Consider the following 14,617-nt stretch of genomic DNA (forward strand, 5'->3'; position numbering starts at 1 on the left):
GAAAGGAAAGTATAATTTATATGTACAACCAATACACCTGATACAGAAGAGGGGGTTGGGACAGCCCGGGAGTGGGTGTGAAGAGACCGGGAAAGGGGCAGCGAGAAAGGGAAGGGGCCGCGAAGAGGAAGTGGGGGGTTCGCCATGCAAACTGCCACTCTCCCCGGCCCCTCCTGGGGGGGAGGACATGCCCATGTCTCCCCCGCCTGCCCTCTGCTCTTTTGTTCTGGTCCCAAAGGCAAGGCAGTCCAGCGACTACGTCCCCTGCCTGATCCACTCAAATTCAGTCCGTATCGAGGCCTTCAGGAGGGAGGGTAGAAGTACTCCAAGGACCCGAGCCCCTGAGCTGGGGGCTCCCCCACTGTGGGCCTGTAGCGTTTTCTCCCACCCTTTCTAGGCGACCCGGGTCCCTAGAACAGATTGGGGAGCTCCTCTTTGGCTTGAGGGAGTATCGCCCAACCATCACTCTCTTTGGGGAGTCCCTGGTCCCTAGGGAGAGGGGAGACCCCCCCCCCAACACAACATGCCATACGCACGAGGTCACTGAGCCAGGGAATGGCGCCTTTATTCTGAGGCTGAACAGCAATCGACTCCCTCCCCTGCAACTGCTCCACCCTCGTTTCGGGGAGAGGAAGGGGAAGGAAACATGCAGCTCCCCCCTCCTCTTCCCTTCCTCCCTCTCTAAAGTCCCCTTCCTCTCTTCAAAGCTCTTCCCACCAAAGTTCCTATAGGACCGGCGAGGCTGATGCCCCACGTCTGTAGATGGAGCTAGGACTGCAGGGGTGAAGGCGGCCGCTCCGCCTCTCTCCTCCCCCCAAGCACATCTTGGGAAGCCGCGCCGTGTTCGGTGGGGGGTGAGGATACTTGGAAGACCCTGCTTCACCGCCTCCCACCCAGACCTCTTCTCACCAGCACAGTCTTCGAAGCGTGGTGGGAAAGGCGCAGGGGAGTGGAGAGAGACAAGGGGCCCTTCTCAAAGAGGAGTCATAGAGAGGGGCAGGGGGGCGCCTAGCCCAGAGGTGGCCCAAGGGGTGGGGAAGGTGGAGGATTGGCAGCAGGTCCCAGAGCCTGAGCTGGGGGTCGGCCTCGGACACGGGGCCTGGGTGATGCGGTGGCCTGGGAGCCCATCAGTCGTCTATACAGATCACCTCCCCGGCTCGGGGCTCCTTCCGATCCAGCCCGTCTGACACCAGCGCCCCCACCATTTCCTTCTCCTTCTTCACCAGCACTGGAGGGCCGTTGGTGGCGGCTGTTTGGGAAGGGGGCAAGGGCGTGAACCCCAGCTTCGCTCCCAAACGCGGCCTCTTGACCGTTAGCATGTGACAGCTAGGTTATCTCCTGCCACTGCTACTTAGTTCCCAGGGCAGCAGGAATGGGAGCAGGGCGAACCCCTGTCCCTGGGAGTCCCGATGCCCACAACAGATCCCCGTGCTGACTCTCACCACACCCCCTTTCCGAGCTCCGATTCTCCTTCCTGGAGGTAACCCAGGTGGTGGGGGAGGCTGGGGAAAGCCACTGACACCTTTGGTGGCATTTCGGACAGTGGGAACGGAAGAGAACTCGGGGGTGGGAAGAACAAAGACCAGAACGACTCCATTCCGTAAAACCGTAGAAACTCGCAAGGAAGCGAGATGGGCTGGACCGGCAAAGGGGGGCTAGGCAGCGACGAAGCTCGGACAAGCAGGGAGTGGGAGGGCACCGGCTCACCTGTGATGAAGGAGCCTGCAGGCATCTGGCTGTAGTTGGCGCCGGCGGCGGCCAGGGCCCCGACGGGGGCGGCGCTGAAGGCCGCCCCGTACCCCGGAGGTGTAGCATAGGGCCCCGGGGGAAAGGCCTGGAAGAGAGCGCATGCCCACGTGAGAGGCTCCGAAGTCCGAGGGAACAACGGGGACCCAGCTCCGGCACTCCCGAGGGGATCACATACAGGCGGGGAGACTCGAGGGTGAGGAGTGTGTCCCAGCAAGTCGTTCCTCCACACTGTCGAGAGCTGCCGGAAGCGTGTGTGTGGGGGTCGGAGGAGGACCAGCAGGGACAACTGGAGTTGGGGGGAAAGAGGGTTACCGGTGTGGGGTGAGGCTCCGTGCCCTTGCTGGCCAACCGGCTGAGGATGCTGCGCTCGGACATCTGTAGGCGGGCTGCGATGGGGGGGATTCGGGACAGCGTGGCCGGCAGGCGGGTCACGTCCGCCTTCATGTCGCTCAGCAACTCCTCCAGCTGGTTCAGAACTGGGGCCCGGGCCACGGAGAAAGAAGGGCAAGAGAAAGACAGGGAAAAAGGGAGGGATGGAGCCAGGAAACGAGGAGTCAGAGGAACAGACACACAGAGAGACAGAGAGAGAGAGAGAGGGAGAGACACCACGGAACCAGAGACCAAGAAGATGACAGAAGGAGACAGAAAGAGCGACTCGGAGGATAGAAAGAAGGAGAAAGACCAGATGAGCGGAGGACAGACGGAGAGAGCGCACAGGACACGGGAGGCAGGAGGACATCGGGAGACACGGGGCGGGGGGTCGTCAGAACATTCCATACTGCAAGAGTGACGTTTTGGGGGTGGGGATGATGGGGAGGAAATAGGAGACGTGGGAGGCGGTAACTGGTGTCACAGATTTCAGGAGTCAAGGTTTTCATGTGTGAGGGGAAGGGAGATTAGAGAATCAGCATTACAGATTCGGGGAATTAAAACAGGAATCCAAGGGGCCAGGAGTCAGCTGCTAGTCGGATAGGGTTAGACAGTTAGAGAGGTCTGGAGTCGAATCTATCATCATCAGGGGAAAAGGGTTTGGGAGGAAGGGTTGGAGGTCAAAGGGAAGTTTCGGGGAGAGGGTCACAGGGTGGGACGGGGGTAGTTTCTGCCTGGTGGGGTGAGCGAGACGCGGTGGGGGGGTACATGACTTGTGCGATCGGGGGTAAGGACTCTGGGGGACTACACGCAAGCCACGGCCCCGGAGAGGGTGCTGTTAGCTGTATGGCGGGCGCGTGGGTCAACAGAGGAGTTCAGCCCTGCGGAGGGATGAGCCACAGTCTCACAGAGTCTGGGCGAGGGGGACTGGTCCTTCCATCGGGCACTGGTGTGAATGCTCTTAGGACGGACGAGGGCCGGCTTGCACAAACCCAAGAGGCTCAAAACCACGGGGTGGCTGGGGTGGGGGGTTGGAGGTGGGGGCAGAGGTCAGAGGGGGGTGGTGCGGAGGGTAAAGGGGTCAGAGGGGTGGGAAGATTTTGAAGGGTGCGGGGTGAAGACTTACGCAGCGCTGTGGGCCCTCCCCCGCGCGGGGCCGCCGCGGCCCTTACCCTTGTGCAGGACGGCGTTGGCCGGCTTGTTCCCCGCCAGCGACTCCTTGGAGAGGTGCTGGTGGCTCTCGGCCAGGCATTCGGCCTCGGCGAAGCGGGCGTGGAGGGCCATGGCGGGGTGCGCCGGCTCCTGGGACAGGTTCAGGTAGGCCGCCCGCCGAAGCTGTTCCTCGATCACCAGCGCCTGCTCCAGGAGCTGGGGGCCCACGGGGGAGTGGGGGGGCGTGGGCATCTGCCAGCAGCCGGGCCCGCTGGAGACCCACGCTGCCCTCCCCGCCGGCCCAGAGCACCCCAGCCTCCCACCAAGCCCACACTGACCCCACACACCCCGGTCCCGGACACAAGGGTCCGCCCCGCTATCCCCCTCCAGGCATCAGCCGTCCCCGTGTTCCAACCACACCTGGACCCCCACTCTGACTCGAGCCCCTCTTCAGCACGGTCCCTCCTCTCCCAGGTCCCCACCTTGAATCTCCGGGCCAGGAACTTATTTTTCATCTCCAGAAAATTCCCCTTATTAGCTTCAGTTTTAAACGGCTCATTGATGATGGCAAACTGAGCGTCATTTTGGATGTCCTGCCACCGTGCATAGCCGTGGCTGCGACACAGGAAGGGGCCGTCAAGGAACCAAACAGGGAGGCACTGCGCGGTCCGCACTCATTTCCTCTTGCCCGTCCCCCAGGGTGGGATACGACACCCCACCCCTTCCCGGGGTGTGGACTCCTCCCCACTCCAGATTGAAAAAACCACTTTTTTTCCTGTGTTTCTATCGAAGGATACAGCACGATCCCGGCCAGAAGCCAATAGTCATGTCTTCGGTGCCAGATCTCATTGAGTTTCCCAGAGCAAATAGCCGCTCGCTCCTCGTTCTGCCACAGCGTATGAAGCTCTGGAAAGTGGGCCGGAGAGAGAGACACGGGGCGTCAGCAGTGTGGGAACGACGGCCAGCTCGGTGGCAGGCAGAAGGGAAGGACCCGAGTGGGGGGAGAGCACCGAGGGCCCTTTAGGGAGAAGGTGGAAAGGTCTGGTTCTCGCTGAGGACCAAAAGCTGTTACAAGCAAGGCTCAAGTTCAGACCAGGAATTGAGGAGGGGTAAAGAGGGCTCCGGAGTCTGGAGTGCGGCCAAGGAAGACCGCAGGTGGGGTGTGAGCTTGCCCCACCAGCAGCAACTTGGAACAAAAGGCAGGCACCACGAGGGGCCCCGGGAGGGCAAGCACATCCCGGTGAAGGGTGCCCACCTGTGAAGCCTCCGTCTGCGATGTTGAACATGAACCGGGGCTTCTCCGCCTTCTCCTCGCGCCGGCTGTTGGGCCGTGGCTCATCCCGGGGAGGCCCCGGCCGCACCTCCCGCTCCCCTTTTACGTCTTCTGCTAGGGTAGACGGGGCAGAGCTCATCGCCGTGCTCGGGTCCCTTCCGGCTCCCAACGCTACACCCTGGACTGGCCTGGCCTGGAGCAACTACCCCCCAGGCCCCAGGCTTCGGCTCCCCCGGACTCCACCTCCCGATGCCCTCAGGGACCCGGGGCACAGCGCTTCCACCCATTACCTCTCTTGCCCAAATCCCCTGTTTCCCCCTCCGGCCTCTCCCTGTGCTCCTGGCCATCCAACGGCTTCTCCTCCCCCCTCTCTCCTGGCGTCGACTCTGTGGCTGTGGGAGGGGGTAGGGGACAGGAAGGGAGGATGTCACCCTCATCCCGTGGCCCCAGAAGAGGGAGCTCCCGGAGTCTAAGCCCCTCATCACCCCTAAGCCCATGCACCCACCTGACTTCTCTCTGTCCCCCCGGTACCCAGGCTCGGGCTCCATTTCTCCAGGAACTCCAGGCACCTCCTCCTCTAGAGGGATCTTCCTGGACTCCAGCCGCTCCCCAAGTGATGGGGCTGGGCTAGGGACATCAGCCTAGGAGTCAGAATGCAATCAGGATGAAGCAGAGCGGTCCCAGGCACCAGGCCCTCTCGCTCACCCCCCTGCGGGAGCCAGGCAGCCATGTACCTCTGACTCCATCTTCTCCCCGATTTTGCTGTTCTTCTCGGGCTTCTCCTCCTGGTTTTCCGCTTCATCCTTTTCAAGAGGTGTCCTCACACCATCTCCTTTCTCACTAGGAGCTGGGGTAGCTGCAGCGGGAGGCAGAGTGAGGAGGCAGAAACCCCCACCCTAACTCCAGTCCCTGCCGTAGGGCTCCAGCCCCACCCCCATCTCTCCTGCCGTCCAGTTACCAGGCTTTGAAGTGCAAGGACTGTTGGTAGCAGAGGCCTCAGGGGTGGTGGGAGACGTTTTGGTAGGAGAGGAGGCTCTGGAGGAACGCTTAGAGTCGGCGCTGGGGTCGGGCATCAGCTCGGGCATCGACCAGCGCCCATTAATGTGCTCAAATTCCTGTACCTGAGAGCAGCAGGGGGCGGTAGGGACGGGTCAGCTACAGGCACTGAGGGGGTAGGGGGTGATAGGGACGGGTCAGCTGCAGGCACCAAGAGGGGCAAGGGGTGGTAGGGATGGGTCAGCTATAGGCACTGAAAGGGGCAGGGGGTGGCAGGGACGGGTCAGCTGCAGGCACTGGCCACACAGGAAGCTCTCCCACCAGTCTGAATCCAGAACCTGGGGATGCCAGGCAGCGTGGGGATGGGGCCTAGGGAACCCGCTCGACTCTGGGTGAAGGACAGACTGATACCTTCTTCTTGACAAGAGACATGACTCCAATCCGGGTCAGCACTTGCTGGCGACTCAGGCCCTCCCGAGGGACGCCATCAGCAAAGGTCTCCGAGCCATCTGCCCCAGGCTCACAGAGGTGACGCATGAACAGAGACACATAGGCTCTGGGAAATGTAGGGCAGGATGCAGGTTAGGAGGGCCGGGCAGGGAGTGGGGGTGATGAGGTGGTGATGGGGGCACAGGGCTTACTGACACCCTAAAACCCTACACTGCCCGGGGCCTGCCAATCTCCCCACGACCAGCCCTCCACACCCCCCCACCGTCTCTCCCCAGGGTCCTTGGCCTTGGTACTTCGTTCCTAGGCCCCATCAGTCAGCTCATCATCCTGTCCACCAGCTCCCTGGCCGGTAAGTGTGAGGCCAGGACAGCCCGGGGCCAGGCGCCCGTCTCCAGGGCCTCTCCCCTGCAGGCAGAGGGCAGCCAGGCCTCTGTGCTCTAGGCTCGGCTGAGGGGAGGTGGGGCAGGCTGAGCCCACGTCCCAGGAAATCGAGCCAGGAAAGACCGAACCAGACCTCGTGGCCGAGAGCATGGCGGTCAGCTGAGTAAGGTCACATCACGTGGTGGCTGCCAGGACACGAGCACACCCAGAGTTCCCCCGGCCCTAGCCCACTGGGCCCGCAGCACCCGCGCTCACTTGAACTCCTTCTCTGTCTTGCCCCTCAGGTCCCGCACCAGCCACTGGGTGGTGAAGGCGTCCTGCGGCGGCATCCCCCAGCGCATCACGGCGTTGAGGAAGGCCTTGCGCTGCCGGGTGTTGAATCCCAGCACCTGGGGGCCGCAGGGGAGGGCATGGGCCGTCAACGTCTGGTGGGGAGGGTCTCACTACTGGGAACCCCCAACCCCAGGGAACTCAGCCTCGGGGCCCCACCCCCAAGGGGACCCTTGGAGGCCTGAGGCCGGCTCCCACCTCAATGTTGCCCCCAACTCGCGCCAGCAGCGGAGGGAGCGGCTTGTCCTTCTCATTCCGGAGCTGCCTCTTTGACTGTCGACGCCCTGGGTGTGGGGGAAGGGAGGGTGGCCTGGTTAGGGGGTCCCCCACTTCCTCCACCCCTCAATCCTTCTCCACACCCAGCCCCCAAGATGCAGAATCCAGGGAAGGCCTAGCTCAAGTCTCAGGCGCTTCTAATTTCCTTTTATGCATTTTTCGACCCACCCAGCAAGGAGGTCTAGAAGAAATGGTCTAAAAGAAACGGGTTCCCTTAAAGAACTAGTAGCCGAGCCAGCGGGGAGAATGTTAACTATAAACTTTCTCAATTTTCCTTCTAGACATCTCAGTCCGTACGATTCTCTACGCCCCATTTTGACAATGGAAAAATTATGGACGTTCCGTCTTTTTTATCTGCGACCTTTACTCAGTCAACAGAGAAGCACTCGTTTATGGAAAAACCGCGGACTTAAGGGACACCAGGGAGTGAACCGGGAAGAGCTACAGCGGGAAATCAGGAAACAGGTGCCACCTTCTGGACGCTCATCGAAATCTTCATCCTCCTCCTCTGATCCCACTGAGTACTCAGACTGGTTATCTGTGGGGAGAGGGCGCCACATCAGGGCCAGCTCCCGAGGTAAGCCCACGTGGGGGCTCTTTCTGGCTGGAGCCCCCCCAGCCAATGCTGTCAGACTCTGGGGCCACATATCCTGGATGGGGTCCAGTCACCATGAACCCGGTCCCCAGCCCTGCACCTCGGGTGCCAGGCGAGGACCCTGGGTGTCCGGGGGGCCCCTGCAGCCACCAGCTGGCTGGGACCACCCGCAAGCCCGCCCAGCCTCTCTGGGCAGCTCCCACAGACCCTTCCAAAGCTCCTGCCCCTCCGGGGGGGGCCCTGACCCTGAGGCCTCCCTCTCCATGTGTCCGCCCCCTTGCCCAGGCCTCCAGGCTCCTGGCCAGAGCACCTCCCTTCCCGGTCCCTCCCTCTGGGGCTCACCCTGGTCCTCCTGGGCGGCGTCGTTGTAGTTGACCTGCTTGCGGACCCGCTTGCCCTTGCCCAGGTTGCGGGCCAGGTCCTCCTGCTGCTGTTCGTAGTGGTGCCGCAGCAGCTTCTCCCAGTAGTCGGGGTCCACGTTCTCCTCCTGCTTGATGATCTCTCGTTCGATCTCCTCGATCTGCAGGCAGCACAACGCATGCTCGTGGCTTCCCTTGCCACTGCCCAGCGCTCACGGCCCACAACCATGTGCCTACTTCCCGTTGCCTGGCCTCCGTGACTTCTGGATGCCGCACGTCCTCCTCGTGTCTTACCTGCAGCGGGCTTCTCCTCCCTGCTCCCCCCGTCTCCCCTGAGCCTGTCCTCCGGTGCCGCCCGTGTCCGTCCCGCCCTGACTTGCAGACACTCTCTGTGTTTTGGTACTTTCTCCCCCCAGGTTCTCCCCAAAGTCTGGTCTCACCCCTTAAACCAAAGAGCTGTTCCGCCTTTTGCCTGGCGCTACGGTAAGAGCTCAGACTCCCTGCAGACTCCCCGCAGACCCACGGACACTTACCCGCAGAGGTGGCCTGGGGTACACCGCACCCCCCCAGCCTCTCACCTTGTCCTCCTCCCGCACCACGTACTGGGCCACCTTGAAGGAGCTGAGATACTCGTTCATGTTCTGCACATCCGTGTCCTCCGTCGCATCCTGGTTCCGGTCCAACAGCCGAGCAATGGCCTCATTGTCGTAGTGAATCACACTGCTGTCCTCCTCCTTGTTCTCCCCTGGTGGAGACGGGGAACCAGAGGGGACTGTGAGTTCCAACCGGAGGAAAATCCGCGCAAAGCTTTCTAACTTCGCTTCCTTTTCACGGGAGCACTGAAGAAGAAGGCCCTTCCCCAGGGAGTCTGCGGACATGTGTTGGGCCTTCCAACCCTCAGTGGAGAAAGGGCCACACTTCTCCCAGGGGCCACGTGGAAGAGCTTTTCTTCGTGGGTTCCCGAAGACGAGTGCACCCAGGAGCACAGGGCCTGGCTCCAGGAGGCCGCAGGGCAGGTTCTCACCCTCGTTCTCGTCCTTGAACAGCTCCTCAGTGCCGAACTTGAGTATGTCGTCCAGCTCCTGCTTGGACATGGAGCCGGCCTTGGAGCCCAGCCCGGGCCGCACCACCAGGTGTGTGAGCATCATCTTCCTCTTGGCCACTTGGGTGATCCGCTCTTCCACGGACGCGCGGGTCACAAACCGGTAAATCATCACCTTGTTGGCCTGGCCGATGCGGTGCGCGCGGCTGAAGGCCTGTGCGGGCAGGAGGCGGAAGTGCGATGGACGAGGGGAGCGGCCGGGGAGATGGGCCCCACGTGCTGGGGAAAGGCCGCCGGCAAGGAAGGGTCTCCTACCCCCACTGAAAGCTCTCTCTCTGACCCTGGACATGACCCCCTCAGCCAGAAACCTGCATCCCCCTGCTACGGGCACGGGGGATCCAGGAGGCCAGCTCCCACCTGGATGTCGTTATGGGGGTTCCAGTCAGAATCGAAGATGATGACCGTGTCGGCAGTGGCCAGGTTGATGCCCAGGCCCCCAGCACGAGTGGACAGCAGGAAGCAGAACTGCTGGGCTCCGGGAGCTAGGAGGGGACAGCAAGATTCGGCAGCCGTGCTGTGCGGCCAAGTCCAAGACGCTCCCCGGCCACAGACCACCATGCCACCCACGCAGCAGCCAGGTGACAGATACCCTCCCGTTTCAGGGACCCAGGTGCAGGTGGCTCAGGCCTTGCGCGCCCAGCAGGCATCCCCCCTCACCATTGAACCGATCGATGGCCTCCTGCCTCAGGGCACCCGTGATGCCGCCATCAATGCGCTCATACTTGTAGCCTTCGTAGTCTAAAAAGTCCTCCAACAGGTCCAACATCTTGGTCATCTACGGCAGGAGAGAAGGACGGAGTCTGGAATGACGAGGCAGTGGGCCAGGCACAGCGTGTCCTGACCACCCTTTGTTGCTGCCACCCCCCTTGCCCGTGACGCCCACTCCCCGGGGGGTACTCCCCGACCCTTGCCCTTCCTCGCCCCGCTTTCTTGTCACACGTGCTTGACTTAGCATCCCTTCCCCTCTGAGACCAAGGTTCCAGGGACATCTACAAATGCCCGGAAAATCTGTATGGAATTGTCTGTCTGGGTGGCTTTCTGGAGAGCAGACCCATTGCTTCCATCAGCGTTCCAAGACCTCTGTGCTGTGCTCTCCTCTCCTCTCCTCTCCCATGGCTAAGGAACACTACCGGTCCCAGAGACGACCTCCAGGAGACGACCCCGAGGAGACATGGGCTCCCCCTCCCCCAGCTCCCCGTCCGGCTTCCAAGAAGCTGGCGGGCAACTTCCAATGACCTAAGCTAAGAACAGGGGTCAGAGGCCAAGAGGAATGCCGCCAGACCAGAGCCTCTCGAGTGCCACCTCCTAACCTCTCACACCACGGGAGCCATGGGGAACAAGGTAAGGGACTGGCCTTGGGGGCGACACAGAGCTACGGGTGCGGGTCACCTGTGAGAAGATGAGCACTCTGTGTCCTTGCTCCTTCAGCTTCCGTAACATCTTCTGCAAGAGCATGAGTTTGCCAGACGCCTTAATAAGCGCCCCACCCTCGTAGGCCCCACTGGGGAGTTTGGGGGACTCCTGCCAAGAAGGGAGCAAAAAGGACGAGAAGGTCAGGGAGTGCGCCCCCGTGTTCCGACACACCCAGAAAGCCCGGGGCCCGAATCCAGTCTCCGCCCCTTGTGACCTCCTGCTCCCCTGGGCAATCCCATGCCCGCACCCCACCACAGCCCACCGCCCAGCTCCAGGCCTGCTTCCGTCCCCCGCCCCTCCACTGGCAGCCCGCCACCCCGTCTTCGGACAGCAGCACGCCGGCAGCCCCCCACGGGTGCGTCACCATGGCCGCCACGGGGAAGAGGTAGGGGTGGTTGCAACACTTCTTCAGATCCATCATGATGTTGAGCAGCGACACCTGGTTCCCGCCACCTCTCGAGTTCAAGGCCTCAAAGTTCCGAGTCAGGATGTACTTGTAGTATTTCCTGAACACCAGGGTGCGGGGCGCGGAAGAGACGGGACCAGGGGAGCAGTGAGGAGGCTGCCGCCTCCTGGAAGGCTGCCCTCGGCGCCCCCAGCCCCCTCAGCCCAGGTGGCCCAGCTCTCGTCTCACTTCTGCATGGGGCTGAGCTCCACCCGGACGATGAGCTCCGTCTTGGCCGGCATGTTCTTGAAGACATCGGCCTTGAGCCTCCGCAGCATGTGCGGCCCCAGCAAATCGTGCAGCTTCTTAATCTGGTCTTCTTTGGAGATGTCCGCAAACTCCTCCAGGAAGCCCTCCAGGTTGCTAGCAGGCAGAAGGAGACAAGGAACTGAATGGGCCGAGTTCTTCGTGCCTGGCCTCAGGCTTCCTTCTTCACCTCGGGGAACCCTCCGCCTGCCCCTGTTCTCAGCCCCTCCTCGCCGCAGCTCCGCAGACCACCCTGGGGGGGTCACTTACTTAAACCTCTCTGGGGTGAGGAAGTTCAGCAGGTGGAAGAGCTCCTCCAAGTTATTCTGCAACGGAGTCCCGGTCAGCAGCAACTTATGATCTATCTTGTAGCCATTGAGGACCCTGAAAAACTAGAAAATGGGGCAAGGAGAGGCAGGAGAATGGGCCCGTTAGTGGCACGCGGCTGGACCACACACCCCGACTTTTCCTCTGCTCCGTCCCGGATTACAGGCCCCGAATCTCCAGTCCTCCCTCTCCCCTAACCTGGACTCCTCCCTGTTCTGGGCTGCCGAAAGTCCAGAACCTTCCTTCTCACACAGAGGGCCAGACTCAGAGGTCTGGGTGCATCACTCACCTTGGACTGGTTATTCTTGAGCCGATGGGCTTCGTCTACGACGAGGCAGGCCCAGCGGATGGAGCCGAGGGCGGCCTGGTCGATGGTGATCAGTTCATACGAGGTCAGCAGAACGTGGAACTTGACCTGGGCCTCCCTCTGCCAACACAGCCATGGTCCGTGCGGCTGCCACTCGATGCCCGGGCACCCAGACCTCTAGCCCCGTGCTTTCCCGGACACCCCGTCCTGCCTGCGCCTGCCAGGGGGAGCCAGCCACCCCATCCTGCCATGTGGGCTCCACGCGGGGATGACTGGACATAGCCCCAAACCTCTACCCCATGTCCAGGATGGGCAGAAGTGTGTGTCTCCAGCACAGGAGGGCAGGGGTGGGGCGGGGGGTGGAGGAAGGAGAAAGCTCAGAGGGTTAAATGCCAGTGGGGGACAATGAAATAACACCTGGGAGTCTCCGAGAAGACGAGCTCAAGGGACGTACCTTCATCTTAAAAGCTTTCTTGCCACCTTTGATGGCGTTGTCTTCAAAGGAAAACTCATTCTCACGGATGATGGCCCGGCTGTCCTTGTCACCCGTGTACGTCACCACGTAGAACTTGGGTGCCCACATCTGGAACTCCCGCTCCCAGTTAATGATGGTTGATAGGGGGGCGCTCACCAGGAAGGGACCCTTCGTGTGGCCCTGGGAGTCGAGGGTGGGGCGGGGACTGTCATTTGGGGGTTGAGGCGGTCGCCCCAGTCCTCTGGCTGCCGCCCCCCTCCCCGCAGTCCTCCGGCTGCCACCCCCCTCCCCGCAGTCCTCCGTGCCCTCAGCCTCCATCCACTCCCACCTTTGAGAACCTTCCCCAGTCCCTCCGGGAGCCCCCGTGTCCAGCACCTCCTTATAGAGCGAGTAGAGGAAGACGATAGTCTGGATGGTCTTGCCCAGCCCCATCTCGTCAGCCAGGATGGTGTCGGTCCCCTGGGCCCAGGAGAAGCGCAGCCAGTTCAAGCCCTCCAGCTGGTACATGTGCAGCGTGCCGCCCGTGGCCGTGATAAACCGCGGCTGGCTCTCGTATTTCACCGTAGGCTGTGGAGTCAAGACGTCCGAGCACTCAGGGGGACGGTCAGGGCTCCTCCGCCCCCCTCGCTGGCATGGAGCTCAGGTTGGATCACGGTTCCCTCCGTGATGCCTGAGCTTTCAGAAGTTCTAGACTTCGGTCCCTCCCCCTCCAGCACTGGCATGAGGAAGGCAGCAAGGATGGGGGGAGCCCCGGGTGCTGGGGCGTCAAGCTTCTCTCTGGCCCTTTAGGCCGAGTTCCTAGCCACGCTTGGGGCAGGCTGGACACCGTCCAGGGAGGCTGCTGAAACTTCGGGAAGTCCTGTCCAGAGGCCCGGGGCAATCTGCAATCACCCAGATCTAGAAATGGAAGAGAGGCCGAGAGGGAGGACTTACGTCGTTAGTAGGAGAACTGGGTGGTCCGTCGCCCTGCAGCTCCTTCTTCTTCTTCTTATACTTGCGGGGCTGGGCAGGGTCCTCCCCCATGATCAGTTCTCTGGGAGAAGAGCGGGTGTGAGCGAGGCCTGCTCCTCCGGGCCTCGCTCTCCTCTGAACCCATTCCAGACCTCCCTCCCACTTCCCTTAAACATCTCATAGTTCCTTTCTTCCAGAGTTTTTACCTTCACCCCTTTTACGTCCAGTGCCAACAGCCGCCCCCACCCCTGCCCCAGTCCTCGGCATCCCCTCTCCCCATGACGGGCACCTGACGTCTGTTCCTCACACTGTTCCTTCCTCCACCGGTCCCACCACAGACAACCTAGCACCAGCTGCCACTCCCTCAATTTCAGGTCGGCTCTGCCCCTCCTGGCCCGCCCCTCCTGGCCCACCCCTTGCTCAAGGGGCTGTGGGCTTTCGCTCCCCTGTCCTCAGACTCTCTCCACCCCATGGCCCGGCCCCTCACCGGTGTCTCCAGTAGCTCTGTTTGTGGTCTTCATACTCGGGGATGTTCATTTCATCCTCCTCCCACGTGGACTGGTCATAGGGCAAGTCCCGCCATTTCACGAGATAGTGGTAATTCCCCTTTTTATCCACACTGCGGGACAGAAGACCAAGAGAAGGAGCAGGAGGAGAAAAAGGACACGGACCACAAGCAGAAAGAAATCATCATAAACATGATTATCAGCCAACGGCTAGTCTTTGTTGCCTCATCCTCAATGAGGGGCCCCTGGGAGGGAATTTAGGACGGCTGAGTCCCACCCTATGCTTTCCAGCACCGCTGCTTAGAAATCTATGACCAGAGGGGCACCTGGGTGGCTCAGTCGTTGGGTGTCTGCCTTCGGCTCAGGTCACGATCCCGGAGTTCTGGGATCGAGCCCCCATCAGGCTCCCTGCTCGGCGGTAAGCCTGCTTTCCCACTCCCACTCCCCCTGCTCCTGTTCCTGTTCTCGCTATCTCTCTGTCGCTGTCAAATAAATAAATAAAATATTTTAAAATTTAAAAAAAAAAAAAAGAAAGAAAGAAATCTGCGACCAGAAAACCCCTCGGGGCTTCGTCTAATCGGTCTTAACTAAACAGCCATTGGGCGGGAGGCCCCGTTCCGGGTGGGGCTGACTCAGCAGTGAGGCACCAACAGACAAAGGACCCCAAGTCCACGGAGCTCACGCTCGGTGCGGAAGGCAGTGACGACCCGGGAAACATGAGCGTGGAAAATGTTTGGTGATAACGTGCACCAAGCAGCACGACAAACACGGGCCCGGCTGAACCGTGTTTCTCGAGTTGGCTTTTGTGGCCTGATACCCAGCCTCGCAGGTCATTAGCTCAGAGGCCACGGGGAAGGGGTCACTCAGGCCTGGACTCTACACCTGGTTTCTCTCCACCGGGACCCCCGGGAGACG

The 14,617-nt window shown here is 61.4% G+C and overlaps 1 protein-coding gene and 1 non-coding gene across 15 annotated transcripts in view; both read right to left on the reverse strand.

Annotated features, from left to right (window-relative positions):
- CHD3 (chromodomain helicase DNA binding protein 3) overlaps positions 1-14,617 on the reverse strand; it is a 24,699-nt gene continuing 10,082 nt past the window's right edge. For 4 of the 14 annotated variants that reach the window (XM_047707047.1, XM_047707049.1, XM_047707051.1 and 1 more), the window contains exons 12-40: positions 13,684-13,815; positions 13,179-13,278; positions 12,621-12,812; positions 12,225-12,425; positions 11,753-11,890; positions 11,407-11,528; positions 11,080-11,253; positions 10,810-10,951; positions 10,422-10,553; positions 9,690-9,807; positions 9,390-9,514; positions 8,955-9,186; positions 8,509-8,675; positions 7,914-8,091; positions 7,449-7,514; positions 6,899-6,984; positions 6,626-6,759; positions 5,951-6,095; positions 5,502-5,664; positions 5,278-5,399; positions 5,049-5,184; positions 4,834-4,935; positions 4,526-4,657; positions 4,068-4,176; positions 3,753-3,885; positions 3,245-3,486; positions 2,062-2,225; positions 1,708-1,834; positions 1-1,249 (exon numbers count right to left, since the gene is read on the reverse strand). In XM_047707047.1, coding sequence (XP_047563003.1) covers positions 1,009-1,249; positions 1,708-1,834; positions 2,062-2,225; positions 3,245-3,486; positions 3,753-3,885; positions 4,068-4,176; positions 4,526-4,657; positions 4,834-4,935; positions 5,049-5,184; positions 5,278-5,399; positions 5,502-5,664; positions 5,951-6,095; positions 6,626-6,759; positions 6,899-6,984; positions 7,449-7,514; positions 7,914-8,091; positions 8,509-8,675; positions 8,955-9,186; positions 9,390-9,514; positions 9,690-9,807; positions 10,422-10,553; positions 10,810-10,951; positions 11,080-11,253; positions 11,407-11,528; positions 11,753-11,890; positions 12,225-12,425; positions 12,621-12,812; positions 13,179-13,278; positions 13,684-13,815 — 4,255 coding nt within the window. In that variant the 3' untranslated portion in view covers positions 1-1,008. Of the gene's footprint in view, positions 1,250-1,707; positions 1,835-1,924; positions 2,036-2,061; positions 2,226-3,244; positions 3,487-3,752; positions 3,886-4,067; positions 4,177-4,525; positions 4,658-4,833; positions 4,936-5,048; positions 5,185-5,277; positions 5,400-5,501; positions 5,665-5,950; positions 6,096-6,625; positions 6,760-6,898; positions 6,985-7,448; positions 7,515-7,913; positions 8,092-8,508; positions 8,676-8,954; positions 9,187-9,389; positions 9,515-9,689; positions 9,808-10,421; positions 10,554-10,809; positions 10,952-11,079; positions 11,254-11,406; positions 11,529-11,752; positions 11,891-12,224; positions 12,426-12,620; positions 12,813-13,178; positions 13,279-13,683; positions 13,816-14,617 lie in introns of all 14 variants that reach the window. The other 10 variants (XM_047707062.1, XM_047707056.1, XM_047707057.1 and 7 more) reach the window with 9 other exon arrangements.
- LOC125088264 (small Cajal body-specific RNA 21) lies at positions 6,341-6,485 on the reverse strand. Its single transcript, XR_007123660.1, has one exon. It is a non-coding gene; the product is annotated as a small Cajal body-specific RNA 21 (non-coding RNA).

This window comes from Lutra lutra, chromosome 16 (assembly GCF_902655055.1).
Source record: "Lutra lutra chromosome 16, mLutLut1.2, whole genome shotgun sequence".
Lineage (NCBI taxonomy): Eukaryota > Metazoa > Chordata > Mammalia > Carnivora > Mustelidae > Lutra > Lutra lutra.